Source organism: Leptopilina heterotoma, unplaced genomic scaffold, assembly GCF_015476425.1.
Source record: "Leptopilina heterotoma isolate Lh14 unplaced genomic scaffold, ASM1547642v1 Lhet_70, whole genome shotgun sequence".
Taxonomy (NCBI): domain Eukaryota; kingdom Metazoa; phylum Arthropoda; class Insecta; order Hymenoptera; family Figitidae; genus Leptopilina; species Leptopilina heterotoma.
Genome location: NW_025111162.1, coordinates 1,599,148 through 1,625,618, shown reverse-complemented (window position 1 = coordinate 1,625,618; position 26,471 = coordinate 1,599,148). Strand labels below are relative to the sequence as shown.

At 29.1% G+C, this 26,471-nt stretch overlaps 2 protein-coding genes across 9 annotated transcripts in view; one reads left to right on the top strand and one right to left on the bottom strand.

Moving 5' to 3' along the window:
* LOC122510573 (ATP-dependent RNA helicase abstrakt) overlaps positions 1–26,471 on the bottom strand; it is a 276,756-nt gene that overhangs the window by 13,081 nt on the left and 237,204 nt on the right. The window lies entirely within an intron of this gene.
* The window catches only part of LOC122510570 (disintegrin and metalloproteinase domain-containing protein 10), a 1,090,443-nt gene that overhangs the window by 1,043,136 nt on the left and 20,836 nt on the right, over positions 1–26,471 (top strand). For all 8 annotated transcript variants that reach the window (XM_043625327.1, XM_043625328.1, XM_043625329.1 and 5 more), the window contains one exon: positions 16,186–16,300. In XM_043625327.1, coding sequence (XP_043481262.1) covers positions 16,186–16,300 — 115 coding nt within the window. The remainder of the gene's footprint in view (positions 1–16,185; positions 16,301–26,471) is intronic.

The following is a 26,471-nucleotide window of genomic DNA, read 5'->3' as shown; positions in this document are numbered from 1 at the left end:
TTTTTCCTTTCAAAAATTAATAACTTATAATTTTTTTTAGTTTTTAATTTTCTACATTAACGTAGAAATAAATTACTTACTGATTTCATCCAGTTTCAATATTGTTCGATTTTTTTTACTCAAGTTACAAGCCTTCAAAGTCAACTGACTATACTTTTTGAACCGATAGTAGTCGCGCAGCTGGCTCTGGCCAAAAGTTTACCGGGCAGCTTACTAGAGTGGGGCAGTGAGAGTGAGAGAGATAGTTTAACCCCCCACTCTATTCGTTCATATGAAAATTCATATAATTTAGTTATTTTTTAACTTTCTGTCAATATATTTATAGTTTGGGGCGGTCAAAAAATGTCATGTTTTTTTTATTCATTTGTTTTATCTAATTGAATACTTTGGTAGTTTTATTTCATAATCTGACGATTAGTTATCATATAAATAATTATTAAACAAAATCAATACATGCATTGGGTGTTCCCTTTCTGCAAAATGTATGAACTTTGAATTCATTTTTTGAAGCTTTGAAACGGTCAAAATTAATGAAATTGGTCTCATTCTGTAGATAAATACTTCAGGAATAAGTATGTAAAATTTGAAAAAATCTGACAAAAACCATTTTACGCGACTAATACCTTAAATGAAATAATAATGCTTTAAATAACTTATACTTTATAAATGAATGTTAATTTTAAGATTTCCCAAAATGACTCAAAAACACTTAAGTCGTTTTTCAAGCGAACGGCTCAAATAGGAATTTGTTATTTATTTTCAAAGTCATTTCTAAAACATTTCTAGAATTCAAAAATCAGAAAATTTTGATTCATAAATCCCAATTTGCTCTAATGGCGTCTTAAGGTACTACTACACTTTAGAAGGCTCTTAAAAGACCAAATTTAAAATTTTTTTTTCTTAGGTCTTTTATTATAAATATGAAAAAAACTTTTTTGCCTATATTACAACATATTTGGAGAATAAAAATAATGGTTTGTTTTTAATTTTTATTTAATATCATAATCTGCAGACAGCATCCAGATCGAAACTCCAAAAATTGCGGACAGTTTATTTCAAGATTGACAAATCGGAAATAAAAAATCCAAACTGCTTTTTAAAAAGGAAGGTGTCTTGCATAGAAATCCACCAATAATGAAAAATCGACTAAAATGAAAAAATAGCAGATGTTTCAATAATTTGTTTAAAAATACACTAGGTTTTTCAGTATTTTTCTAGTGTGCAAAAATGTTTTTTTTTTAATTTTTTGACTATTTTCTGGTGAATTCACACACAGGACATGCTAACAAACAAAACTACTTATTAAGTAGTATAATATTTATCACTCGGTAGAAGATAATATTAATTGTCAAGAAATTTATCAATCCTCCAAGTCAAATATTAAACAAATATTAAAACTCAATTTTACGTTTCGACAGCCCTGCTGTCCTCATCAGAAAACGCAAATTAATTTAGATTTTGTGCGAACAACACAACCGGCTTAAGTTGACTTAAGTCAATTAATAAAACTACTTATTATTTATTAAAATCGGATTAGTAGATTCAGAGATAAAGTGTCCGCAATTTTAAAAAACGTTATTTTTAGAAAAACGCGTTTAAACCTTATATGTATCGTTAGAGGCCATCCATAAATTACCTAAAATTCTTTTGCAAATTGAAACCCTTCCACTTTTTTTATGTCAGACTCGGCTACATACATTAGCACTAATGTTTCTACTGGTCGTAACAAAAAGCTGAACCCCAGCATCCCCTTAAAGACTTACTTAATTTGTCAATGCCTCTTTATATTTATTGAATAATTTTTTGAAAAATTTACTTTTATTTTTTATAATTGGTTATGAATACTTTAGGAGGTGTTTTCAGAAGTCATAAGGAGTTAAAAAATAAAAAAAAGTTTTATTGATACTTTTACTGTACCCCTTATATTGAACATATATATTTTATTTTCTACGTTAAATATGACACTACATACTATGAAATTTTCAAACTTAAAACCTTAAAATATCAATATAGAAATTGTATGCAAACTCACGTTCATTGATTTCAGAAAATTTGTAATAGTCATAAAATTCATGACTCTAAACTTGTTAATAAAATGATTGTAATGAACGTAATTTAAAATTTAAAAACATCAACCGATATCAATACCAACTTCAAAAACAATTAAACAATATTCAACAACAAAAATTAATTAAAAATTTTGTCGAAAATCAAAAATATGATTTTGGCTTAAAAATTCGGATTTATTATTTATATTTCATTTTTATAGTGAAAATTAGTTGTATTTACATTAGAAAGTAGCTACAAAAAGTGTCACATCAATTTGACGAAAAATAAGACAATTTGTATTTTTTAATTTTTTTAATTTTGTGAAAAAAGTTATAACTTTCGTTTAGTTTAATATTTTTTAATAGGATATGGCTAGGATTTCAAGTTAGACTAATACCTAAGAGTCTGTAAAGTTTCCTTTTAATCGGTCAAGTTGTCTTTGTGTTTATCCCGGACAAAATATTGCGGACATACATACATCCCGTGTGGAAATTTCCTTGTTTAGCCTTGTTTAGCCTTGTTATAAACAAGGGATTAGAAAGGCCCTGGCCAGTTTTTCTCGATTGAACAAAATTTAAGAATATTTAACTTTTTATAAACTTTTATTTATGTAATAGTTATTACAAATATATTTATATTACAATAAAAGTATAATTTATAAATTTTTTTTCAAGGCATTTACCAATAATACTGACGAAACCCTTATTTAGGGCAATTTAGAGCATAACTTGCAAACGCCTTTTTAAAATGTAAGGCATTCCCCAGAATATCTAGTTGTAGCCCTAAATAAGGTTTTAACCAGCATTACTCGTAAATGCCTTACAGAAATTCTGTCCTTAGCCTTAAATAGGGCTTTTCCCAGAATCCCTCGTGTATGGCTTACAGAAATTCTGTCCTTAGCCTTAAATAGGGCTTTTCCCAGAATCCCTCGTGTATGCCTTACAGAAATTCTGTCCTTAGTCTTAAATAGGGCTTTTCCCAGAATCCCTCGTGTATGCCTTACAGAAATTCTGTCCTTAGCCTTAAATAGGGCTTTTCCCAGAATCCCTCGTGTATGGCTTACAGAAATTCTGTCCTTAGCCTTAAATAGGGCTTTTCCCAGAATCCCTCGTGTATGCCTTACAGAAATTCTGTCCTTAGCCTTAAATAGGGCTTTTCCCAGAATCCCTCGTGTATGCCTTACAGAAATTCTGTCCTTAGCCTTAAATAGGGCTTTTCCCAGAATCCCTCGTGTATGGCTTACAGAAATTCTGTCCTTAGCCTTAAATAGGGCTTTTCCCAGAATCCCTCGTGTATGCCTTACAGAAATTCTGGCCTCAACCTTAAATAGGGCTTTTCCCAGAATCCCTCGTGTATGCCTTACAGAAATTCTGGCCTCAACCTTAAGTAAGGCTTTCGTCAGAATCACTCGTGAATGCCAAATAGAATTTCTGACGAAAGCCTTTAAAGGGCTATCACCAGAATCACTTGTATATGCCATAGAGAAATAATGGCGAAAGCCTTAAAAAGGACTTTTGCTAATATAGAATTCCTGGAGAATGAATTAAAAAGGGTTTTCGACATAGTATTATTCGTGAATTTCGTACAGAACTTTTTATCCAAGGCTTATTTAGTGCTTTGGACAATATTACTGGTGAATGACATTTAAATTTTCTCGTTATAGTCGCAGTTAAGGCACTCACGAGAAATGCTTTTAAACGCCTTGTTTAATAGTACCCGTCAATGATGCGCAATGGCGTTTCTGTCGACTCATGACTCATGATATTTGAGACTCAGCTTGTAGGTTAGGTATGTGTCAGTGCGAATTTTTACACGGTTCTGTTTTGTTCATTTCTGGTTAAATATTGCTATATATTTTTAAGTACACAATTTACAAATAATCACTTTCACTAGATAAACAAAAAAAATACAATTTGTTTAATAAAGATGTAAAATGAACAAACCGTTACTGACTATGTCAAAAATGACACTGAGTAAGTAATCAGGCTGAACCCTGGCTCATGCTTGGGCAGGTATTTTTACTCCCACTTTTCAGAATTTAATTTTTATTTATTGCTCTAAACTTTAAAGAAATAGATTTTACGTGCAGGCTACATCAGGCCAAATTAAAATTCCAGTTCAGATTTTAACCGAAAAAAATTTTTTTGTATGTCCACAAGTTTCTATTGTACGAAGCGTATTATGTCCTTCTATAAGAGTTTTAAAATTGTTATCATAACTACTTACAGTGTAGCTAGTTACCTATTATATCTATTCAACTGAATTGGGTTTTATAATGGTTCAACTAAGTACTTGAAAAATTTTCCTTAGAAACAAATCCCTGTATTTGTTGTAAGTTTTATAATTATTACTGTGTACAAATAATTATGCTTTCAAAATAAATGGAGGAAAGTGAAAACACCCTGTAAAAACAACTTATGGGAATTCCCCAAACATATAATGAGCGAGAAAAAGCAAACTCGAACAGCAGGGGTTCTAGGTATCTTTCGAATTTTTCTAACGTACATATTTCGATTGCAATAAGTGAAAGAGAGATAGAGAGCATTTCCTCTGCTTTTTGAATGTAATATTTCTCTAAGCGATGACTCTCCGACCTCCGAAATGGTCAAGCGGTTTAAAGCGTTTCCCTTGCGTCTCCTACGTCATCAAATCCAGCGTTTGCGATATATAGTTAGGTGTTCGAATCCTTGCGTTAGACACTTTCCCGATATAGGCATAGGTTTAAGAAAGTTAAACTACGATTTACATATAAAATAAAATGTAATACTGTGTGTGAGTGTGTAGTTCTTCCAGCTTCAAAACAATAAATGAAAAAAATAAATAATTCCAATGATCTGGATTTAACTTAAATTTTTTTTGTAATTTATTTAGTACATTCCAATTAATATTGAAATAATTTTGTTTGTATAAAAAATTTTAGTCTTATTAATTGCAAAATATAAATAGGGTATTAATATTACATTTTAATTGAATTTTTTAAACTGAAATAATATTTTTTAATATAAAGGCATTTACGATAAACAATAAAGGCAATTACAAGAAAAAAGCAAGGCACTAGTCAGAAAATAATAAGGCATTGGACAGAAAAATACAAGGTACTAGCTAGGAAAAGACGAGGCATTGGCCAGAAACAAACAAGGCAATGGCCAGAAATATACAAGGCACTGGGCAGTTGACCCTATTAAAGGCATTCTCCAGAAACAGCATTACAGCCTTGCTAGATACTCGCCAGTATACGGTCTCCTAACTCGCCAGTGCCTTTTGATTCCTAAGGGAGATTGGCTAGGGCCTCCCCAATGCCTCGTCGTATTTTCCACACGGGATGGGGCATTCCATTTCAAAACGGACCACCTTATAAACAATTGCCATTGTAAGGCAATTTTTAAATAATTATTTCTCCTATTATTGAAGCGAAACTTTATTTACTATTAGTGATTTCAAAAGAAAAATTTCTCAACTTTATGATGGTAAATTTTTTTTTTTAATAATAGAATTTATAGAAAAAATTAAGCTTGGAAGTTAACCTTTTTAATACCTCAAAACATGTCGCGTCCGATTTGAGGCCGTACACATAATACGTCACGCGATTTTTGACCATTTTAGATGCCGCCGTTTCCCCATGTCACACACTGTCCCATACATTAGCGCCATTTTTTCTATAGGTGGTCACAAATGTCTTGACCCCCCCAATCCCCTGTTCACGTGACGTATTATGTGTACGACCTCTTTTCTTGAAACTTATGTCAAAATGAAGCTTAAAAATTCTAGTTTTATTCCCTGTAAACATCATAATGGGCAATTCGGTTAAAATTAAGAAATTAATTAAATTTTACAAAGATGTCAGAGGTTAAACTGTGTAAAAATTTGAAAAAAACAAATTCCTCTCGATACATACATTATAACCTTCGAAATTCTTGTAAAATTTAATTAATTTCTTAATTTCAACCGAATTGCCCATTATAATGTTTACAGGAAATAAAACTGATAAAACTCGAATTTTTAAGCTTCATTTTGACATAAGTTTCAAGAAAATTGGACGCGACATGATTTGAGATATTCAAAAGGTTAACTTTCAAACTTAATTTGTTTCATAATTCATATAAATTCTATTATTTTTTTGAAAAAAATTTTTACCATCATAAAGTTGAGAAATTTTTCTTTTAAAATCACTAATAGTAAATAAAGTTTCGCTTCAATAAATAGGAGAAATAATTATTTAAAAATTGTCTTACAATGGCAATTGTTTATAAGGTGGTTCGTTTTGAAATGGAATGCCCCACATACGTACACTGTAAAAAATTTCTGAATTTTATCCGATAATATAAACGGGAATTTTTCCGAAATTAGGGGGAAATCAGTTTTTCCGAATATTGAATAGGAAATATTTCCGAAAGTAGGTGGAAAAATACTAGTCGCATAAAAACCGGAAATTATTCCTTTATTTTCGGCAAAGTATCCGAAGATCGCGGATTTTTTACCAGTTTTACTATAACAATTTCCAAAGTTAAATGGAAAAATAATTTTTCCGACAAACCCAGTAAAAAAAACTAATTCAAATGAATTGAAACGAATTAACATTTTTGGTAGGCTCCAATTCGTATTTGTCACAAAGCGGGATTCACTCAAGCTCTTTGTATATTCAATTGAATTTAATTCAATATGTACCAATTTGTCCAAACGAATTCGCATTCGAAAGAAATGGCCAAGGAATGCATTGAATTCGTGCTAACGAATTGAAAAAAATTAAAGGCTCAAAACTTGTCCAGTGAATTGGTACGGATAGAAGGTTCGGAAGTTCAATACAGTTTCACGAATTCAGGAAAATTGCATCATGGCTCCAATTCGTATTTGTCACAAAGCGGGATTCACGAAAGCTCTTTGTGAATTCTTTTTAATTCATTTCAATTAGTTTTCGTTTACTGGGAAAGTCGGATATTATTCCATAATTATTTGTAAAGTTTCCAAAGATAGTGGATTTTTTACCACAATTATTATGAAATATTTCTGAAGCGAAGTAAAAGAACATTTCTCCCAATACTTAATTGGAACTATTTCTGAAGTTAAGAGGAAATACAGATTTTCCGAATATTTAGTAGGAAATATTTCTTTTTTCCTAATCTGAATTAGTAAAAGATTCAATTTTGAAAGCAGAAATCAGTAAAAATTGTCTGTTAACTGATTATCGAAATTTGACTTTTTAACCATTTGTTAAGTATATCAATAAATTATTTTTTTCACATTTAATTTATAATTATTAGTCAACGTTTTTTTCACTAATTACTAAATAAATTTGTTTATATTGTGGCCTTGGGTCCAATTTGTATAAACAAATTTATTTGACAAAAATTAAGGTACTGAAAACATTCTGAGTTACTAATTACTAAAGAAAAAAATCCGATATGTGTATTTATATACTACTCTTTAAATCTAAAAAAGTGAAAATTTACTTAGAATACATTATTGATTTAAATTTAAAAACTGTTAAATTAGAAACATAATTTTTCTATAAAAATGTGTCGGTGTATGCAGTAAATAGTTCTCAAATATTCCCAGATAACAATCGTGCGTCGCATTTAAACGCATGTTTCTTGCACTAACTGCGACTTACCAGATGAGTCGGTTCATATACGCATCTTACTATCGTCTGCGACGCTGGTAATAATGCGAGTGTTGTGAACTGCATTTCGTAAGCGCCTGTGATACAAAATGATAAGCATGTTCCGTTCACAAGTGCGACTTGCTAGAAGAGTCAATCCATACGCATTTTACCATCCACAGTGCGAATGCTGTGAATGCGTTTGCAGTGAACTGCACTTAATACGCACGCAATTAATGATGCGCAACCACCCGTATCGGCAATCACACATTTTATAATGGCGACAGCATTGTTTGTGGTGTGTTATCAAAATAAGTTTTTATTGTGATTTCATTTTTTATTGTTTTTTATTGCGATATTATTGTGAGGAATTATTGTGGATTTAATTTTTAGTACTGCAGCAAAATAAGAAAGTTAAATTTAATTTGTTTAAAGTACATATATATTTTTGTTGTATTAGATATAACCTCAAAAAAAGAATTTGGAAGTTTTTAACAATTTCAATTCCAAAATTGTACTGAAATATTAAATTAAAATCGTTTTTATAAATAACATTTTAATTTAAAAAAAATTACTAATGTCAATAATCTTTTCTTTTTATTTAATTCAAATAAGGCTGAAGTATAAATATAATTTATTCGCATTATACCGTCACGCATGTGCCCATCACAATATGCGACAGTTATGGATCGCATATGATGACGCATCTGAGTGGTCCAGTGAACGCGCATAGTGCGGATAAATCGGCACGCGTGCAGATGATATTAGTAGCACACAACGCGCATTTTGTTATCTGGGATTCCTCAAAAATCTAAATATATATATTTAGATAAATGTGAAAAAAATGTTAACAATACTATGAATCGGTTGGTCAACAGTTTTAAAGAGATTGAATCTTTCGAAATTCCATTGAAGTTAGAAAGAACAGATTTTACTCCACATGTTTCTTAAAACTGATACTTTGCAGCAGACTCTCATAGCCTCCCTTTGTCGAGCGCGTCTAGGCGCGCGCTCCCAATGGTTGAAGACTCCATTAAAAAAACCCTACGCACAGACAGCACTATAAGGCTGAGAGTTCAAATCGTGGTAGATAGATAAATAGGTACTTCCGTAAAAATGTAAATAATAATTTTTTTTTAATTAATTTACATTTATTTTAATATATCAGAATGCAATATAAACAGTTTTGATTTTTTACATAAATATTCAAATGATTTAAGTAGAATTTCCGAATAAATAGTAGGAAATATTTCCGAAATTCATGGAAGATAATTCCCTTTATTTATTCGGAAAAATTTCCACCGTTTGGGGCTCCGTGCTGTCCGTATTTTTTCGGAAAAAATTCCGAAAAATTTTTTACAGTGCAGTTAATGTTAGGCGAACACTCAGCAAACAACCGAGCGTCATCATCGTCTTGAAAGTATTTTGTTAAAAACGTTTCAAAAGTTATTAGTGATTAAACAATTGAATTGTGTAATAATATTATAATAAATCATGTATATATTTATATACATATGTATTATATATACGTATACACGTGCCTAGTAACGCATTTTGTCTACCCTTACCCTATATATGCTATATATATATATACCTGATCTTCACTTTTAGTATAAAGCTTTAGAAAAGATTCAAAAAACTTTGAGACTTATTACCAAAAGTGACGTTGACTATGTCTTTTCATAATCTTTATTAGAACTAGCGACATATCCTCACTCGCTAACGCTCGCTCGGTTGTACACGGAAAAAATAAGTTCAGCAGATTTTACGAAAATAATTTCGCACTAGCGGATATTTAAGATTCCTTGACGAAGTTTTTCAAAAACCCAGAAACTTTCACTACTTTAAGCAGAACAATTTTCGAGAAACTGCAACCAGTGTTGTAATTTATAAAACAAGCTTGAATGTAGAAATGTTTCGTATTTTCTGGTGAACATTTTATCAGAAAATGGTAAAAATGTTTCGTGCAATCTAAAAACGCGTGGTTTGAGTTTTCACTTCGCTGTCTATCGTGAATTCTCGAACACAGAGTTTCGTAAAATTCTATACGGGGTGTACCAAAAGTCGCGTTATAAATAGATATGTTGAAGCTTGTCTCGTCGCGTCGGTATTAACTTGTCTGCTGTATATAGAGATAATATGTGGAAGGAAAAAGAGAACTGCTTTACCTGCCGGTAACATTTAGATAATTGTTTTCTTTTACGTATTTCACATTTCATTGTTCCAAATTCGTAACATTTTTTATGTGATTTTGTAATCCAAACTTTTAATTATTATTAATTTCTTTTAATTTACATTCCAATAAATTTTATAGTTTATCATAATATTTACCGATGACAATAAATGTACATATATATTAATTTCTCAAAATTTTAATTAATTCTAATTTTTATTAGTTTTAACTGTTATTACTTCAAATTTTAGACAATTTAATATTAAAATTTTTTGAGTTTGAATTTAATTTTGAAAATTTTTTTGCAATTTATTTATAATTTAAAATTAAGAATAAAATTATTTTTTAAAAATTGAAAAATTTTATAGAGATTTTATAACCAATTATAATTAAAAAATGTTATTTTAAAAACTATAAAATATTTTGTATAACTTTTAAAAAAATGATTTTTTTAAAAATTAATATTCAGTATATTGACATTTCTCACAAGCGCAGTTTTAATCTCCTTAGTTAGTATATAAAGAAACTCAATTCTTTCATCTACAAGTGCGAGTTATATCTTATATTGTATGTGCGTTGCGTCAGAATTCGTTTAAATGTATGCGTATTTCCGTTAAGTTAGTGTCAGAATAAAATAAGCCAATCCAAGCGAACCATTGCGTTGTAGAGGGCAGTCACATGTGTCGAACCAATCATCTATCTCCTATAGAAGACGAGAAAAAATGGTCTTGAGAGCTCATTGGTACATTAAGAAATTCTTTTTTCTGCTTTATTCGTTTTTTTCTCCGTGAATATTTTTTTCCGTGGCGCATGCGCTTCTGGCTAAACATTTTGCAAAACTCTTGAATTAGAACGTCCAACCGATCATTTGTGAATTCCATAGAATTTTTTTTGAGTTTTCGAGAAACGCAGTCATCATATATTACTATTGATTATGTTTTATCTTATACTAAACTCCTCTCCGTATCCTCTATTCCAAAATTAGTTTCGTAAAATGTACTAAATTAATTTTCTCCGTGTAGCATATATTCTCATTCCTCATTCTCTCCAATTCACACATCCGAAAATTGTAAACTCAATTCTTTTAAATGGCAATTAATATTGAAATATTTAAATAAAATTATTTAATAAATAATTTATAAATAACAATAATTGTATGATTGTTTTTTAAGAATGAAGTTATTTAAAAAGAAATATTACTGTCGGAAATAGAAAAATTTGAAAGATTTTGTATTAGAATTCGTGGTGATTTCATAGCAAAAAAGAAACCATTTTCGATTTTTTAGGGCAAAAAATTGAGAGTTTCCGGGCAGCGATTTTTTTGAAATTCTCCAGGATGATTTATGATTAGAAGACTCACTAGGAGTTATTTCCAAAAATAAAATCCTTGGTCAATTCATAACTCTAATTTTTACATATGTTGTTGTCAAGTTGGTCTAGTTTGCATACAGATTGTTGGTATTTTAAGTTTGTAAAAAAATGTAATTTTTTATTACTTTGAGTTTTTATATTTGCTTTCTGTTGTGTTTGTGACTTTTCTTTTGATATCTGTTAATAAAATCTGAAAAAAATTTTTTGTTGATAAACGTTGAGGCCCTACTGGAAGTAAAGAGATAAAATTTTGGGGATTGAAAGAGATAAAGTTTTTTCTATCTCTTTGAAATAGTCACTTTGCATACCATTTTTATCTCCAAATTTATATCTTTTTTTATACCCTATTATCCCCTATCTATCTCTTTTTATACCTATGTACTTTTATCTCTTTTTATTTCTCTTTGCTGCAAATTTTTATCCTTTTTAATACATAAAGAATTAATTAACCAATATTATTAACAATATTAAAGACTTTATGAAGTATTACAATTTCAATTGAATTTATTATTTAAAAAAAATATTTTTAGAGTTTTCGTACTTCTATTTATAACCTATTTATAACCTATTTTTAACAAATCAAGTTATTTATTTATTTGTTATGAAATTATTATTTATTGTTTAAATCTATATTTCATTTCACATTATTAACCAACATTGAAGGTGTTTACACCGAGTGGCATATATTTATACTCGTGCGCGCATAAACGGACATTCCTCCAGGAGAATAGACTTGCGCCTGCGCATAATGTTTGCCTGCAGTTGTGTAGTGAAAGAATTTGTCTTGACCACGTGTTTGCGCAGGCGCGAGTCTATTCTCCTGGAGGAATATCCGTTTATGCGTGCACGAGTATAAATATATGCCACTCGGTGTAAACTCCTTCATTGTACACACACACGGAGAAAAATGGAAAAATGATTTATGCAGTCAGTGTAGTACTCCTTTATAGAATAATATGTGACAGGTACACACTATAGTATTAGAAGTTTCATAGCTGAACACTTTGGGACTCAACACAAGTTATCCTATTCATCAGCTTAAACAAGAGTGTTTATATAGTCTAAGAGGGAATAAGAGTATAAAGAATTGGAATGAGAAATTACTTTCTCATGTAATTGTTAAAAGAACGCGGCAGTGTACAAAACACAAGTCAATAATAGAAGCGAATATTGAACAAATAGTACTCAGTCCAGTTCTTTCGAAAAATGAACGCCGTGCACATAAAGTAGATACCTACTCGAAAACCACAAGTTATTCTCTCTCTCTCACACTAATGGTCGTTCACTTATCTTACCGTTTCACTTACTCTTACTACTCTCAACTACTATGCAGTGCAGTTAAGTTCATTAAATTATTAAATATTGCTGTGAGAATAATTAATTATACATTTCATTCAAGGTCAATTCACTATTTTGTACACGAAAAAAAAGAATAATCAAATTTACCATGAGGACTGTCAAACTTAAAAAAGGTTTCAAGGTTATTAAGAAAAAATTAATGTTTTTTATTTATTTATTATTAAATTCTAATAACCGTATCAAATTTAAACTAGTTGACAATATTATTTATTCAATATTATAAATATTGTTGACATCCATACTTACATTAATTACAAAGTAAAATCCACGCATGATCTAATTTATTTCATTGGTAAGGGATGTTTCTTAAATAGGAAATTTCCCCCATCGATAAAGTGACCATACGTCCCGGATTGTGCGGGACTGTCCCGGATTTTTCCCCTTTGTCCCGCAAAGGCTAGCGACCCGCAAAACGTCCTGCATTTGACATAAAATGTCCTGCATATCCCGGAAAATAGTTAAGAATATCCTGAATCTACAGGTTAGCACATAGTAGCGTATATAAGTGTGAGAGAGATAGACTTCGTGATATTTTAAGAAAAATTCAATCGTCAGAAACATATGTGATTCAATGTTACAAAATAAGCATAATATAAATATGTAAATGTCATAAGACGAGCCTTTGTTTCAATTCTATTTTTCTATTTTCTTGTGACAAATGACCTTTTTTTTTGTTTACTAAATCATATAAATAAGCGGGTGTCCCGCATTGACACTATTTCCATATGGTCACTTTACCCATCGATTGCGTAGCCGAAAGGCTTAATGTAAAAGCGTGCGATTTATAATTATATGCGTATATTTAGTTGTATGGTTAGGTAGGTGTTCAATCCCGTATGATTGTAAGATTTTCCGATGCATTTAGTTGTTAATTGTAAGTATGAAGATGTGGGAAGAATAAAACTTGTGAATTAATGAATATGAATATATAAAGAGTGCATTTAACATATTTTTCTTTTTTTTTTAATGATTGGTTATTGTTTTTTTTATATAAAATTGACGAAGTGAATAAAAGGAAACACTCGTTTCGCGTCGCGACGGCCATTTATTTTGACAGGTTCCGCGCCTGCGTTCCCTCATTGTGAAAATTTCGAAGTAGGGGACTGAGTCCAGTTTCTCTATTATGCACACTGCAGCGCGCCTTATAATCTTCGCCTGTGTTTCAATGCTCTTTACAGTGACATTTGGAACTAAGGCCCTCTATACACTATACGCAACACCCTAAGATGCTTGATGAAAATGAATTAGTGTACTTTTACTGGACTGAGTCCAGTTTTTTCAATATTGACTCCCAGTTTTTCAAACTCTATTTTTCTCAGTGTAAAAGGAGACAAGTATGGACTGAGATTTAAATAGGGATAGAAAGGGAAAGAAGTGAATAGTAAGAGGATAAAAGGCGATAAAGTAAGGGTTATTAAAAGAGATTGAATAAAAAGGGAAGATAGAAAGAGATTGAGGGGAATAAAAAAGGGATAGCCTGGGATAGAAACAAGATTATTATTAAAAGAGATAAGTATATTCTTAGGTGAAATTAGAGTTAGAAAGAGATAGGTGTGGATATTGAAAGTATTAAAAGAGATGAAATAAAGGTTATTGAAATACATTTATACAGAAGGAGAGATAAAAAGTGATTGAAGTGATAAAGTGGGGACAGACTAAGATAGAGAAACTTTATCTCTTTCTATCTCAGAGATAAAAAAATATTCAAAGGGATAGGATTTCTATCCCTTTACTTCCAGTAGGGGGACTTCAACGTCGTCCAAAATTCAGAATTTTCTTAGAAATTCATATGTGTGTGTATACCTGAGTATTCGATTTGTGTAGATGTATAAATAAAAAAAATATAATATAAATATATAAATATATATATATATATATATATATATATATATATATATATATATATATATATATATATATATATATATATATATATATATAAGGACGTGAAATGTCCTAAGTTGAAATTTCAACTTCTTGAAAAAAATTGAAACTCGAGGAATTTGTTGTTCTATCAAGTAGAAATGTGACCTAAAAAATATTTTTGATTTTTTCGAAAAATTGGAGGGGGTAGAGGGGGGTCAATTTGACCAATTTTGCCAACACCGGATACTTTGTGAATTTTTTCTGAACATACTTGTAATGGGAAAAATTTTTTAGAATATGTTTCTGAAAGGTTTTTTCGTCTTCTTTCCAATGGTGTGTTTTATTTTTTAATATTTAAAAAATTTACCCTAATTTTTTATAGTTAATATTTAATTTTTAATTTTCCAAAAATCGGTCCGTTTTTTTTTTAATAAATTATTGCAAACGAAAGCTGAGGTTTTTTCCTATCGGCATGTAAATTTTCAGAATGCCCTTTTCTTTTGTTTTTGAGTTATTAAATTTCAAAGAATAAATTGCAGCGCGCTGCGTCGCGGTTGCACTGAGCCGCGTGGCAACCGGCGTGAAACGAGCCGCCCGGGACGCAATTTATTCTTTGAAATTTAATAACTCAAAAACAAAAAAAGGGCATTCTGAAAATTTACATGCAGATAGGAAAAAACCTCAGCTTTCGTTTGCAATAATTTATTTAAAAAAAAACGGACCGATTTTTGGGAAATTGAAAATTAAATATAAATTATCAAAAATTAAGGTAAATTTTTAAAATATTAAAAAATAAAATACACCATTGGAAAGAGGACAAAAAAACCTTTCAGAAACATATTCTACAAAATTTTTCCCATTACAAGTATGTTCAGAAAAAATTCACATAGTAGCCGATGTTGGCAAAATTGATCAAATTGACCCCCCTCTACCCCCTCCAATTTTTCGAAAAAATCAAAAATATTTTTTAGGTCACATTTCTACTTGATAGAACAACAAATTCCTCGAGTTTCAATTTTTTTCAAGAAGTTGAAATTTCAACTTAGGACATTTCACGTAAAATGCCTCATATATCTAATTTCATGGCCGCCCTAGGGACTTATTTTCAATAAATAAATAAATATTGGATCCGCTATTTTGAATTTTTGAAATATGACTTCAGATTTGTAATCAGTGACCTCAAAGACATTAGAAACCATGATTAGCAGTTTAAATTTATTGTTTTTTCAGAATTAATATTTTTTGCCAATGGTAACCTATTTTGGTTTTTTTTGGTCAACATTTGGGTCTTGTAAAAAGTAGTTAACTTAACAAATTTTATATGTTAAAAATTGTATGTTATTCTTTGACCATTTATGAAGAGAAACAGAGTAGTTCGGTTAAAAAATATTAATATCACAGGCACCACTAAATATTAATTTAAAAAAAAATAAAGAAATACGTATCTAATTTTTTTCAATTTGTGACAAAATGATACCCGGAAATGGACAAAATTCCAAAATGTCGTTTTTAACAGCCACCCTAATACATACATATATAAATAATTTTTTTATTGTCATTTTTGGAATTCTTACTGCTCGAATAGAAAAACTAAACATGAATTTTCAAATTCTATGCAATGTACAGACAATAGTCTGTTCTTATTTATAAAGATATTTTTAATCGAATTCATGATAAGTATTTTTAATCGAATTTATGGTAAATATTTTTAATCAAATTCATAGTATTTGAAATTAAGAATTATAGATTTATTTGACAAATGCTTTTTTAGATCTTCCTTCGACTGGAATTCGCCTCCCTACGACATTCCTGACATGTTTTCGAAGCCTGGCACTCCATGCAATGATTACAATGGATACTGTGATGTTTTCCAAAAATGTAGAGAGGTAAATTGAAATTTTTTTGGAAATATTTGTATAGAATATATATATTTTTAAAAACGGAAATCTTCACGGAGAGAAAAATTAAGCGTTTATAGTATGAAGAGGCGCACGTTTAATGCATGAAACTTTCCCTTGCGATTTCAGTAGGAAAATTCTAGCAATAAACGTAGGTACACAAGCCTACTACGATTGGAGGAGTTTCATGCGTCAGTTCCATGAGTATCATACCGAAAATACATGAATCTTTTGCAATCGTAGTAGGCTTGTGTTACTTACGTTTCTCGCGTGGCGCTACTGCGCTTTTCGAGTATTAATTACTTTCTATAAGAGTATGTTTGACACTTTCTTTATAACTATGAAATATTCTCATACTAAAAACAGTTGAGTTCTTGCTTTAAGCGTAGTAAAAGTTAGCGCTAGGAAAGTGTGAACTATTTTCATACTAAAACGGCTTACTTTTTCTCTCCGTGTTGATCAAGAAAAATATCGGTTATGATTCGGCTTTTTCCACACCCTTTTTTTAAATATTCTCCCTCGACCTCCACTCGTGTCACAAAAATCAGCGTAAATAAATTGGCTGCCTTTATTCCCATGTTACTTACGATATTTTTTATTCCTAATGCACAAAAGTGGCGATTTCAGATAGCAGACGACAGGGAATAAAAGTCAGTCACTTGTTCGACTTATATGAAAATGGCGGCCGTTTTCTCCCTTGGGAACAATAATGCATGGGATCAGCTGTTACGTTTGCACATGGGAGAAAATGGTCGCCATTTTCATACGGTCGAACAAATGAGTCACTTTACTCCCTGTCGTCAGCTATCTAAAAGCGCCATTTTTGTGCATGTGGTATAAAAATGTATATAAGAAAATTGTAATCACGGCTAGGTGGAAAATTGAACGATTGAAGGAAGGTAGGGCAATACAAATATTATTCTTTATTTTTGGTCCGAGAATAATTTTAAAGCTTTACAAGAAAAGCTTTTTGGAGTTTGTATTTTCACCTTTCACTATTAATTTTTTTTCTATCTCCCGGTTAAAACCGGGAGATAGATAAACTCTGATCGAGTATATTTGTTACTCTTTATTTTATACGTTCTTTAAACTAAATTTTATTTCGTCTTTATTAATTTGCTATTTTTCAGAGAAAAAAAGGACTGAATTAATTGACATTATAAAAATTTGACAAATTCAACATTTCTTTAAAATTTAATTTCAAAAAGCAAAATTAAATAACTATAAGATTTAAGAATAAAATAGTTTTCCAATTAGAATAGAATTGTTTATTAGGTAGTCTATAAAATTTTCCAAGAAAAATTATTTTTTTAATTTTAAAAATTACAAAATTTGAAGTTATTTTACAATTCCCCTTGTCCATAATGACTGACTCTCCATTAATGACCCACCCTTTTTAATTACTTAAATCCTTAACCTCAATTGTCATTCTCCAACCATTCCTTCTCACGATTTCGTCCTAACCTTTGTAACGATCTTTACGTTCACTTGCGGATCTTACCCGCGAATCGTTACAAAAATGGCAATTTACGGATTTCAATTGCCGAATTATAAATTCCACACTTCGAACTTATAATGCACCATCGATGACCCGTCTTAGGGAACTTCCCTGGCGCCAGGTAGATAAACTACCCGGGTCACGATACTGAAACAAAACAAAGCACTTTCCCGGACTAGCTCTTACCGAGCTCAATATTTTATTTACACGAAGTTACGTTTATATTGAAATAATGGGGCTCTCCTCCGCACACAGAGGAGAGAGACAAGATGAATTTAACACACAAGTAAAACAATTGAATAAAGAAAATTATAAGAACACACAAGTATATGATTTTCTTTTAAATCACTTTTCTTTTTATTTTAAACTTTGTGAAGAGAACTGAGAACTTCCACACGCCGGTGATTTGCGTCGGTTGTAACGAAACGGCTCTCTTTCATTACATTTACAACATAGAAAAATATCATGAATAAAAAAAAAGATCAAATTAAAAGACACAAAAAAAAAATATAATAAATATTTGCACCAAAGTTGCAAATAAAATTTCTTTTTGTTGACAACTTAAAGACGAGATTTTTTTTACGATTTCATGCACATCCGATATAAAACAATCATTTTCATCTTCTGCATATAGGTGAGAAATTTGAAAGATTTGATTAAACTCGCTTATTTTATCTATGTCTACATTGTCACTTTCGTTTTCAAGGTCATTCACGGGTCTAGTTGTCATTTCATTCAAATAACCATCATTAATTTCGGTCTTACATTCTTCCTCGACATGCATCCTGTCACTTTCATTAGCGCTATTATTTATATTTTCTATTGCATCCACAAAATCTACAACTTGAATAAATAAAATATCGTCCTCATAGCTAGATCGAATCCTATTTGTTGAATCATCACCATACCGAAGTAAACAATGAGGGACTGAATAACCGTCAATTTTCATCGCATGAGTGTGAAAATCCAATACAACCTTATGTTTGAGAAGCCAATCATTTCCGAGTATAACATTAGAACTCAATTTTGGGATAATCAGAAATGAAACATTAATCTTTAACTCTCCTAATTCAAGCTCAAGGAATGCTTGATTTTTTACCGGAGTCTGTTTTCTTCCTAAAGCCGGCACTATCATTATATTACTAACCGGTAGAATACACGGAAAAAAATTTCTTATAGAAAACACAAACTTTTTCGTAAAATATACAAATAGGTTAAGTTGTGCTTTATGCAGGCGAGTTTTGTGTTTCCAACAAGCTGGTTTGTGTGTACCACAAACCAATAAGGTAGTTCAAGTTGGGTGGGGGAAATCCAATATGGCTGACATCAGCTGATTTACCGGAGGACAAACAATGCATTGAATTCAATGGGACAAATCAGTTTTTTAACCATAACTTTTTAAATATTCATTTTTGAACCATAGTGTAATGGAAAATTATTCTTTATTTATCGAAATCTATTTTTTAAAACAATAAAATTTAATTTTTTGGTTTTATTGTTTTAAAAAATAGATTTCGATAAATAAAGAATAATTTTCCATTACACTATGGTTCAAAAATGAATATTTAAAAAGTTATGGTTAAAAAACTGATTTGTCCCATTGAATTCAATGCATTGTTTGTCCTCCGGTAAATCAGCTGATGGCAGCCATATTGGATTTCCCCCACCCAACTTGAACTACCTTATCTGTTATAACACCAAGAAATCCACGCATGCGCAAGAAAATTCAAGTGAACGTCTGCTTGTCGTCTGCTGCGTGACTGTTTAAGCGGTTGAATCATAAACTGAAGTATAATTTTCGTGTTCTCAAGACTAAAAAATGTGAGGTTAACCTCTGACAATATACTAATATTCCAGTCGTACCAACCATATGTCGACTATGTTGTGTAATGGTTTTTAGCACTTTTTCAAAAAATTAATTAAACACTTTTTTTAATATTTAAATCTTGAAAAAATTTTATCATTAATTTTTACATCTTTTTTTAATGTTTTTTTTTTCTTTCAATAAAATAAATATATAGGTTTTTTGATTAAAATTATAAAACTGAAATTTTTTTTGAGGTTGCAAACATGCAAGATTTAACATGGGAGCAATAGGAACGAGAAATCCCCTTGCCCCTCACCACCGCCGTGACAATCCTTAAAAGAATTGAGTTTACAATTTTCAAAAATAGATGAACTTAAAAGGCTTTAATTTAAAATTTCATAAACTTTCAATTTTTAATGAATGTAATTAAAAACTTTAAAAAACTTAGATATTTTCAAAATGTTAATAGTTCAAATTCTTCTTGAAATTAGTTAAATTTATCAATATATCGTCGCTTGGGTGCAGAAAGATGGTAATTCAGACTAATTAACAAATAGAAATTTCTTTTATACAAAATTTTTTTTCACACAAATTTATGTTTATTTAAGTAATATATGTCGATTTTGGTAAAAATAATTTGAATTTAACAATTACCATTGTTATGAACAATTACATGAACAATAATCAAGTTTCTTTGACATTTGTAAACATTTTATGCATTTTTTAAACATAAAATGTTTATATAATATGTACATTCTTTCAAAAACTTTAAAAATTTATTAGCACAAACAATTACATTTGTTATAAACAAATTATTTACTTTTTAAACAAATAAATGGCTTATTTCGGCAAAAAGAAAAATTATTTTTCTTATATGTTAACGAGTTTAAAGTCATGTAAAGCTCTACTTGATTATTGATAACTAGATTATTGTTCATGTAATTGTTAATAACAATGGTAATTGTTAAATTCCAAATAATTTTTACCAAAATCGACATATATTACTTAAATAAACATAAATTTGTGTGAAAAAAAAATTTTTTACAAAAAAAATTTCTATTTGTTAATTAACTTTGTTTGCAACAATTTAAATAAATTGTATTACACATTATTATTTGTCTGGTGGTCATGCTGGACTAATTTAAATTGATTCCAATCATCTGCAACGAAAAAATAAAAAAATTAACATGATTTTTTCTAAAAATATTGTAAATTATTAACTTTGAATAACAAAAAAAAATATAAACAATTTAAAATTCAAAAATTGGTTTAGAGGAATCTCTTATAAATTTTATTCCCTTCAATTTAAGACCAAATCCATAAAAATCCGATAAAATTTGTAGGTTCCAGACATATTTAAACAGTAAATTGTAAAAAATGCCAATGTGCGCGGGGCGAGTTTAACGTTATAATTATAATGATATAAAGCCCTACACGGCTGCAGTTTTTAATTAATAACTTTTTTCTAATTGAGGCTTATTTTTTTCGAAACGGTTTTACACTCGGAGACATTTAAGGAATAGAATAAAATTTTAATTTTTTTGTTAGGACGTAAAGAACATATTTGTTTATTAACATTTTATAAACAAATTATATAAAAAATTATAAAAAACAAAAAAATTTAAAAACAAAAAATATATTCAAATAGTACAATCCAAGACGAAAAAACCCATATTTTAATTTTAAAATCCGTCAACTGGAACTCGAGAAAAAAATTTGTTAATGAAGCAGTACTAAAAAATTCAATTGTTAATAACTTTTACAAAAAATTATTTTTTGCCTTAATATTTTCAGGGATTCTTCTTAACGATATTAAGAGTCAAAAAAAACTATTTTGGTTCAAAAAGAAATTTTTTAGTTTCAGGTGATCCGTTTGAGAAATTCTGACCCATTGAGAAATAAAAATTATGCATAAAATGGATATATTTCTTATTTCTTAATCATAATTCTTAACAATTAACAATTTTCTAATATTTCACGGAGAGAAGAGTTATAGTGAGTTGTACTATTACGCATTTAGTAAGAAAATTTGAGTTGTGACAAATAAATATTAAGTAAAGGTTACAAAACAGCGTTCAATTTTTTTTTGTCGATCAAACTAAACATAGTAGTAAGGATGAATGTCTGCTTAGTAAAGCAGACAAAACTAATTCTGTTTACATTTTTAATCATATTATTAGTTAAACTTTAAAAAAAATATTAAAATTCATTAAAAAGCTACCTATTAAAAATTAAACGAAATCGAGAAAAAATATTATTTTTTAAAACTTTATTTGCAGTGTTATACTTAATATTTATGCTTGTTATTACAACAAATATTAGGTTATTGTTATCATAATAATTATAAAAAAAAGTTTAGCTGTTTATTTAAATATGCGACAAATATATTTTGTAAAGAAATATAGCTCTTATAATTTTCTCTATTTAACTAAACAATTACAGAAATTATAATTTTTAAATTGGTTTATTATTGTTACCTTATATCACCGTCAGTGTATTTTTGTAAAATATTACTTGATTTTCTTCTCGTTCCCCATATATAATAAATTTTTGAAAAAATAATTAATTAATAATAATTATTTCTAAATAATTAATTATTTATAAAGTGTTAACTATTATATTAATTATTATATAAGAGGTTAAATTTTATTTTGGTAAATTGTAAACAGAATTGCAGATATGACTATTTATATTGTAGACGATACTAATGAAGTTAGTAGTCTTAATAACTAAACGGCCGTTTAGTGAAGTTTACTTTTTGTTTTGTTAAACGAAAAAGTCACCATATTGTTTAGTAACTATGACTCAGGGCTGAGTAAGATTGACTACTTTCTTCTCTCCGTGTTTTTATAAATAAAAAGCATACAAATTTATATAATTTAGATCAGTCAAACGAAGTTTCTTATAAAAAGCGTATAAAAAACAAAGTTTATTTGTTAATCATAACTTTTAAAAAAAATTTTAATTTTCAAATTTCAAATATTATTTTATTATAAATCATAAAAAATACCTGCATATTTTCTATTTGTCAAACAATATTTTCTAAAGAAAAAAAACAAAACCATACGCAAAAGTCAAACTTCAGATGTGGACAAACAGAATGAATGAATTATTGATTATTATATTTAATAGTAAGTAATATTATATTTAATTATTGCATATTTTTACTTAAGTAATTAATATTTGGTACAAATAACTATTTATTTAATGCTATAAAATAAAATATTTATGTTCAGTAAACATTTACTTATCTCAAATAAAAAAAACAAATAATTATAAATACAACCGAGCGAGCGTTAGCGAGTGAGGATATGTCGCTAGTGTTATATTAAAATGGTTAAAAAAATTATGGATCGCAGTCCAATTAAATACAAATTAACCAAAGCAGTATCGTGTCTCGATCCTTTGTTAATTTTAGAGAATCCTGCAATAGCTAAAAAACGATTGTCGTCATGCTTAGATATTCTGAGCGTAGAAAATAAATGGATAGCTGGTTCTGTAGCTGATCACATTAAAATAGAATTTAAAGGTATTTGTAAGCTACCGAAATGTACTGAAGCTATGAAAACTTTCGATCGAAAAACTGTTCGATTAGATGAGTTTTGGTTTAAAATCATATCGGACTCTGGAATGTCGAATAAAAATTTATTAGCATTCGTAAAAATGATTTTGATTCTTTCACACGGCAACGCTACCCTAGAAAGGGGATTTTCTATCAACGAAGAATGCTTAGTTGAAAACCAGAAAGAAGAAAGCTTAATTGGCTTAAGAATGGTCTACGATAGTATAAAAGCTGCCGGAGGAGTTAATTCAGTGTCCATAAACAAAAATTTGATTCTTGCAGTCCGTAACGCGCACTCTCGTTGGATGGAATTGAATAAATCGAAGCAAAATATGTCTGAACAAAAAACAAAGGAAAATGAAGAGAGGAAAAGAAAATTGAAGAGTATTAGGAAACTACAAGAAAAAGAACGAAAACTTCTTCAAAATGCTACAGAGCAAGCATCGCTAATTCAAGATGAATTAAATATTCTCCTTATTAAAAAAAAATAATCTGGTTGCCATAACTATTTACGACTATTATTGTTAAATAATTATAAATTATTTTTAAAGTTAAGATTCAACTGACCAAAGATGTAAGGTTTAAAAAATTTAAAACTTTTTTGTTTTATTTAAGTGTTAAACAATTTTAAAAAATAAATTAAATTTTTCAAAACTAAAATATTGTTTCAATCTATTATATAATGACCGGGAAATAAAAAAAATTGGCCGGGAAAAAAGCGGAAATTCAATTTTCTACAAAAAGTGGCCACCCTGACTTCTCTCTCTCCACGTTCTGTTCTCATCTATTCTCTCAACACATCCTTTTAACCTCATAACTTCCTCTTTATCCTTCTTACTTCCCAGTTCCACTAACCATATCCTCGGAATCCTATTCGTATCCACACTCATCGCTTTCATGTGCCTAATATTAACTTTCATCCCTAACCCTTCAGCCAGTCCTTCCCTTAATCCTGCATTCATACCCCTAATCTCTATATTCCTTTTTATTTTATCATTTTCCATCCATTCCACTCTTCTTTCCAACTCATTCACCTTTCGTTCTTCTTCTTCTACTCCGATTACTTAAGTAATTTGGAGTATAAATGGCTTTAAATTATTAGGCCAAACCTTTCGTTCATAATATACACTTTCACTCTCCTCACTATTCATTTTTACCCCCTCTAAAAAACCTCCATTTTTTATCCTCTTTCCTCTTCTGTATTATATATTTTTCCAATTAATGCACTCTTTTTTGTCTCATACCTTCCAACTCACTCGCCCACTTTTTCCACTTTTCCTGCATCTTTTTCATTTCCTCATCTAATTCATCAATCCCTTTACCCCTCTCATCTCCTGCTTTACAAACCGTTACAAAATTCTTTTTCACTCTCACAAAACGCTCTTCCATTGCCTCAGTTGACATTTCCACTAGCTCCATCAAATCCATGCAGACTTCACACGTCATAATCTTTCCATTATTCCCTATTCTTTTTTTTAAATATTCACGCCTTTTTCTCACTCTCTGGAACACTCCTTGAATCAGACTCAGCCATTCCAGAAATCTACCTTATCACTCAATATTTTCCACTGTCTCTTTCTCCTTTCTCTCATTTCAAGCAACCTAACATCTCAATATCCACTTCTCTTTTTTACCTCTTGTTAAGGTTTAATTATTTTTCAATTAACATTCAAAATTCAAATTTAATATTCTTTCTTATTTTACGTTAAATGAAAACTTAGTACGGCACTGACAGTCACGTTGACACTGTATCAAAATAAAATCGTCAGTCTGTTCAAAGTAAAGATCAAATAAAAGTGCCTCTTAATTGAAGTTAAAGCAATGTTAAATGTTGAATAATCTACAAAATAATATCTACGAAATATAAAGGTAAAGTCTAAAAATTATTCTTTTGTTTTTATTTTCTTTTTAATCGATGTATCATTCTTTGTTTAATTTAATTTGTTGTAGGCATTATTAATAATATAACATTATTCTAAAACAAAAATAGTTACTAATAAATAATTGTAAAAAAAACTAATTTTTATTTATTACAAACTTTATAAAATATAAATCAATTCTTTCTAAAAATTCAATTAAATTTGTACTGAAAGGTGAAAGTAATTGAATTCCTCTAAAGAATTTTATCAAAATTATTAAAAATAATTGAATTCTTTTAAAGAATTTTATCAAAATTTTTAAAAATAATTGAATTCTTTTAACGAATTTTATTAAAATGTTTAAAAATTATTGAACTGATATAATCAATATTTCAAAATTTCATGAAAATAATGCAATAATTATTGCCATGAATTTTATGAAAAGTTTTGGAAATAATTGAATTATTTTAAGAGATTTTATTAAAATGTTTAAAAATAATTAAATTATTGTGTATAAACAATTTTTCAAAATTTCTTACAACGGATTTTATTAAAATTTTAAAAAATAATTGAATTCTTTCACAAAATTTCATTAAAATTATATTAAAGATAATTAAATTCCTGCAAATTGATAATTACCCAGTAATAAGGGGTGAATTACAGTGGAATGGCACTTTTATGCTCTTAAATTCGAAACCAATTCCGTTTTTGTCCGCAATCTTAATGAATTCCTTTTCTATTGTTAAATTGATCATTTCTATCCAATTCAATTCTCTGTAACCACGTGATCAGAATTTGAAACCCCTTTAATGAATTCAATGTTAATTAAAAGGCATTAACTCCACAACAAATGATTCCGTTAAACGGCATTAAAGTGAATTAAGACTCTAATCACGTGGTTACAGAGAATTGAATTAGATAGAAATTATCAACTTAACAATAGAAAAGGAATTCATTAAGATTTCGGACAAAAACGGAATTTAAGGGCATAAAAGTACCAATCCACTTTAATTCACCCCTTATTACTGGGAAAGTAAATTTTTTTAATTTTTGAATCTGAAATCATTTAAAAATTGAAGTTGATATTTGAAAGTAAAAGAAATTTCAAATTGCGCGTTTCGCGCGCAAAGACTAGTAATATATATTTTGCTTACTTGTATTTTGAACAAAAAAATTTTTATTTTCAATCGTAATAAAAAACTTTTTAATTTTAAAATTTTTTTAAATTTAATTCGATAAAACAAAAATAATTATAAAATTTCAAAATAAAATAATTTTTCAATTAGCATAGAATTGTATATTTTCCTAGAAAATTTTCCGAAAAAAATTAGTTTCAATTTACAAAATTGTAAGTCATTTCTATTATTTCTGTAATTTTTTAAAAAAATTTTGTATTAAAATTGATCAAAGTTCTATAATTAATAATTTTATTA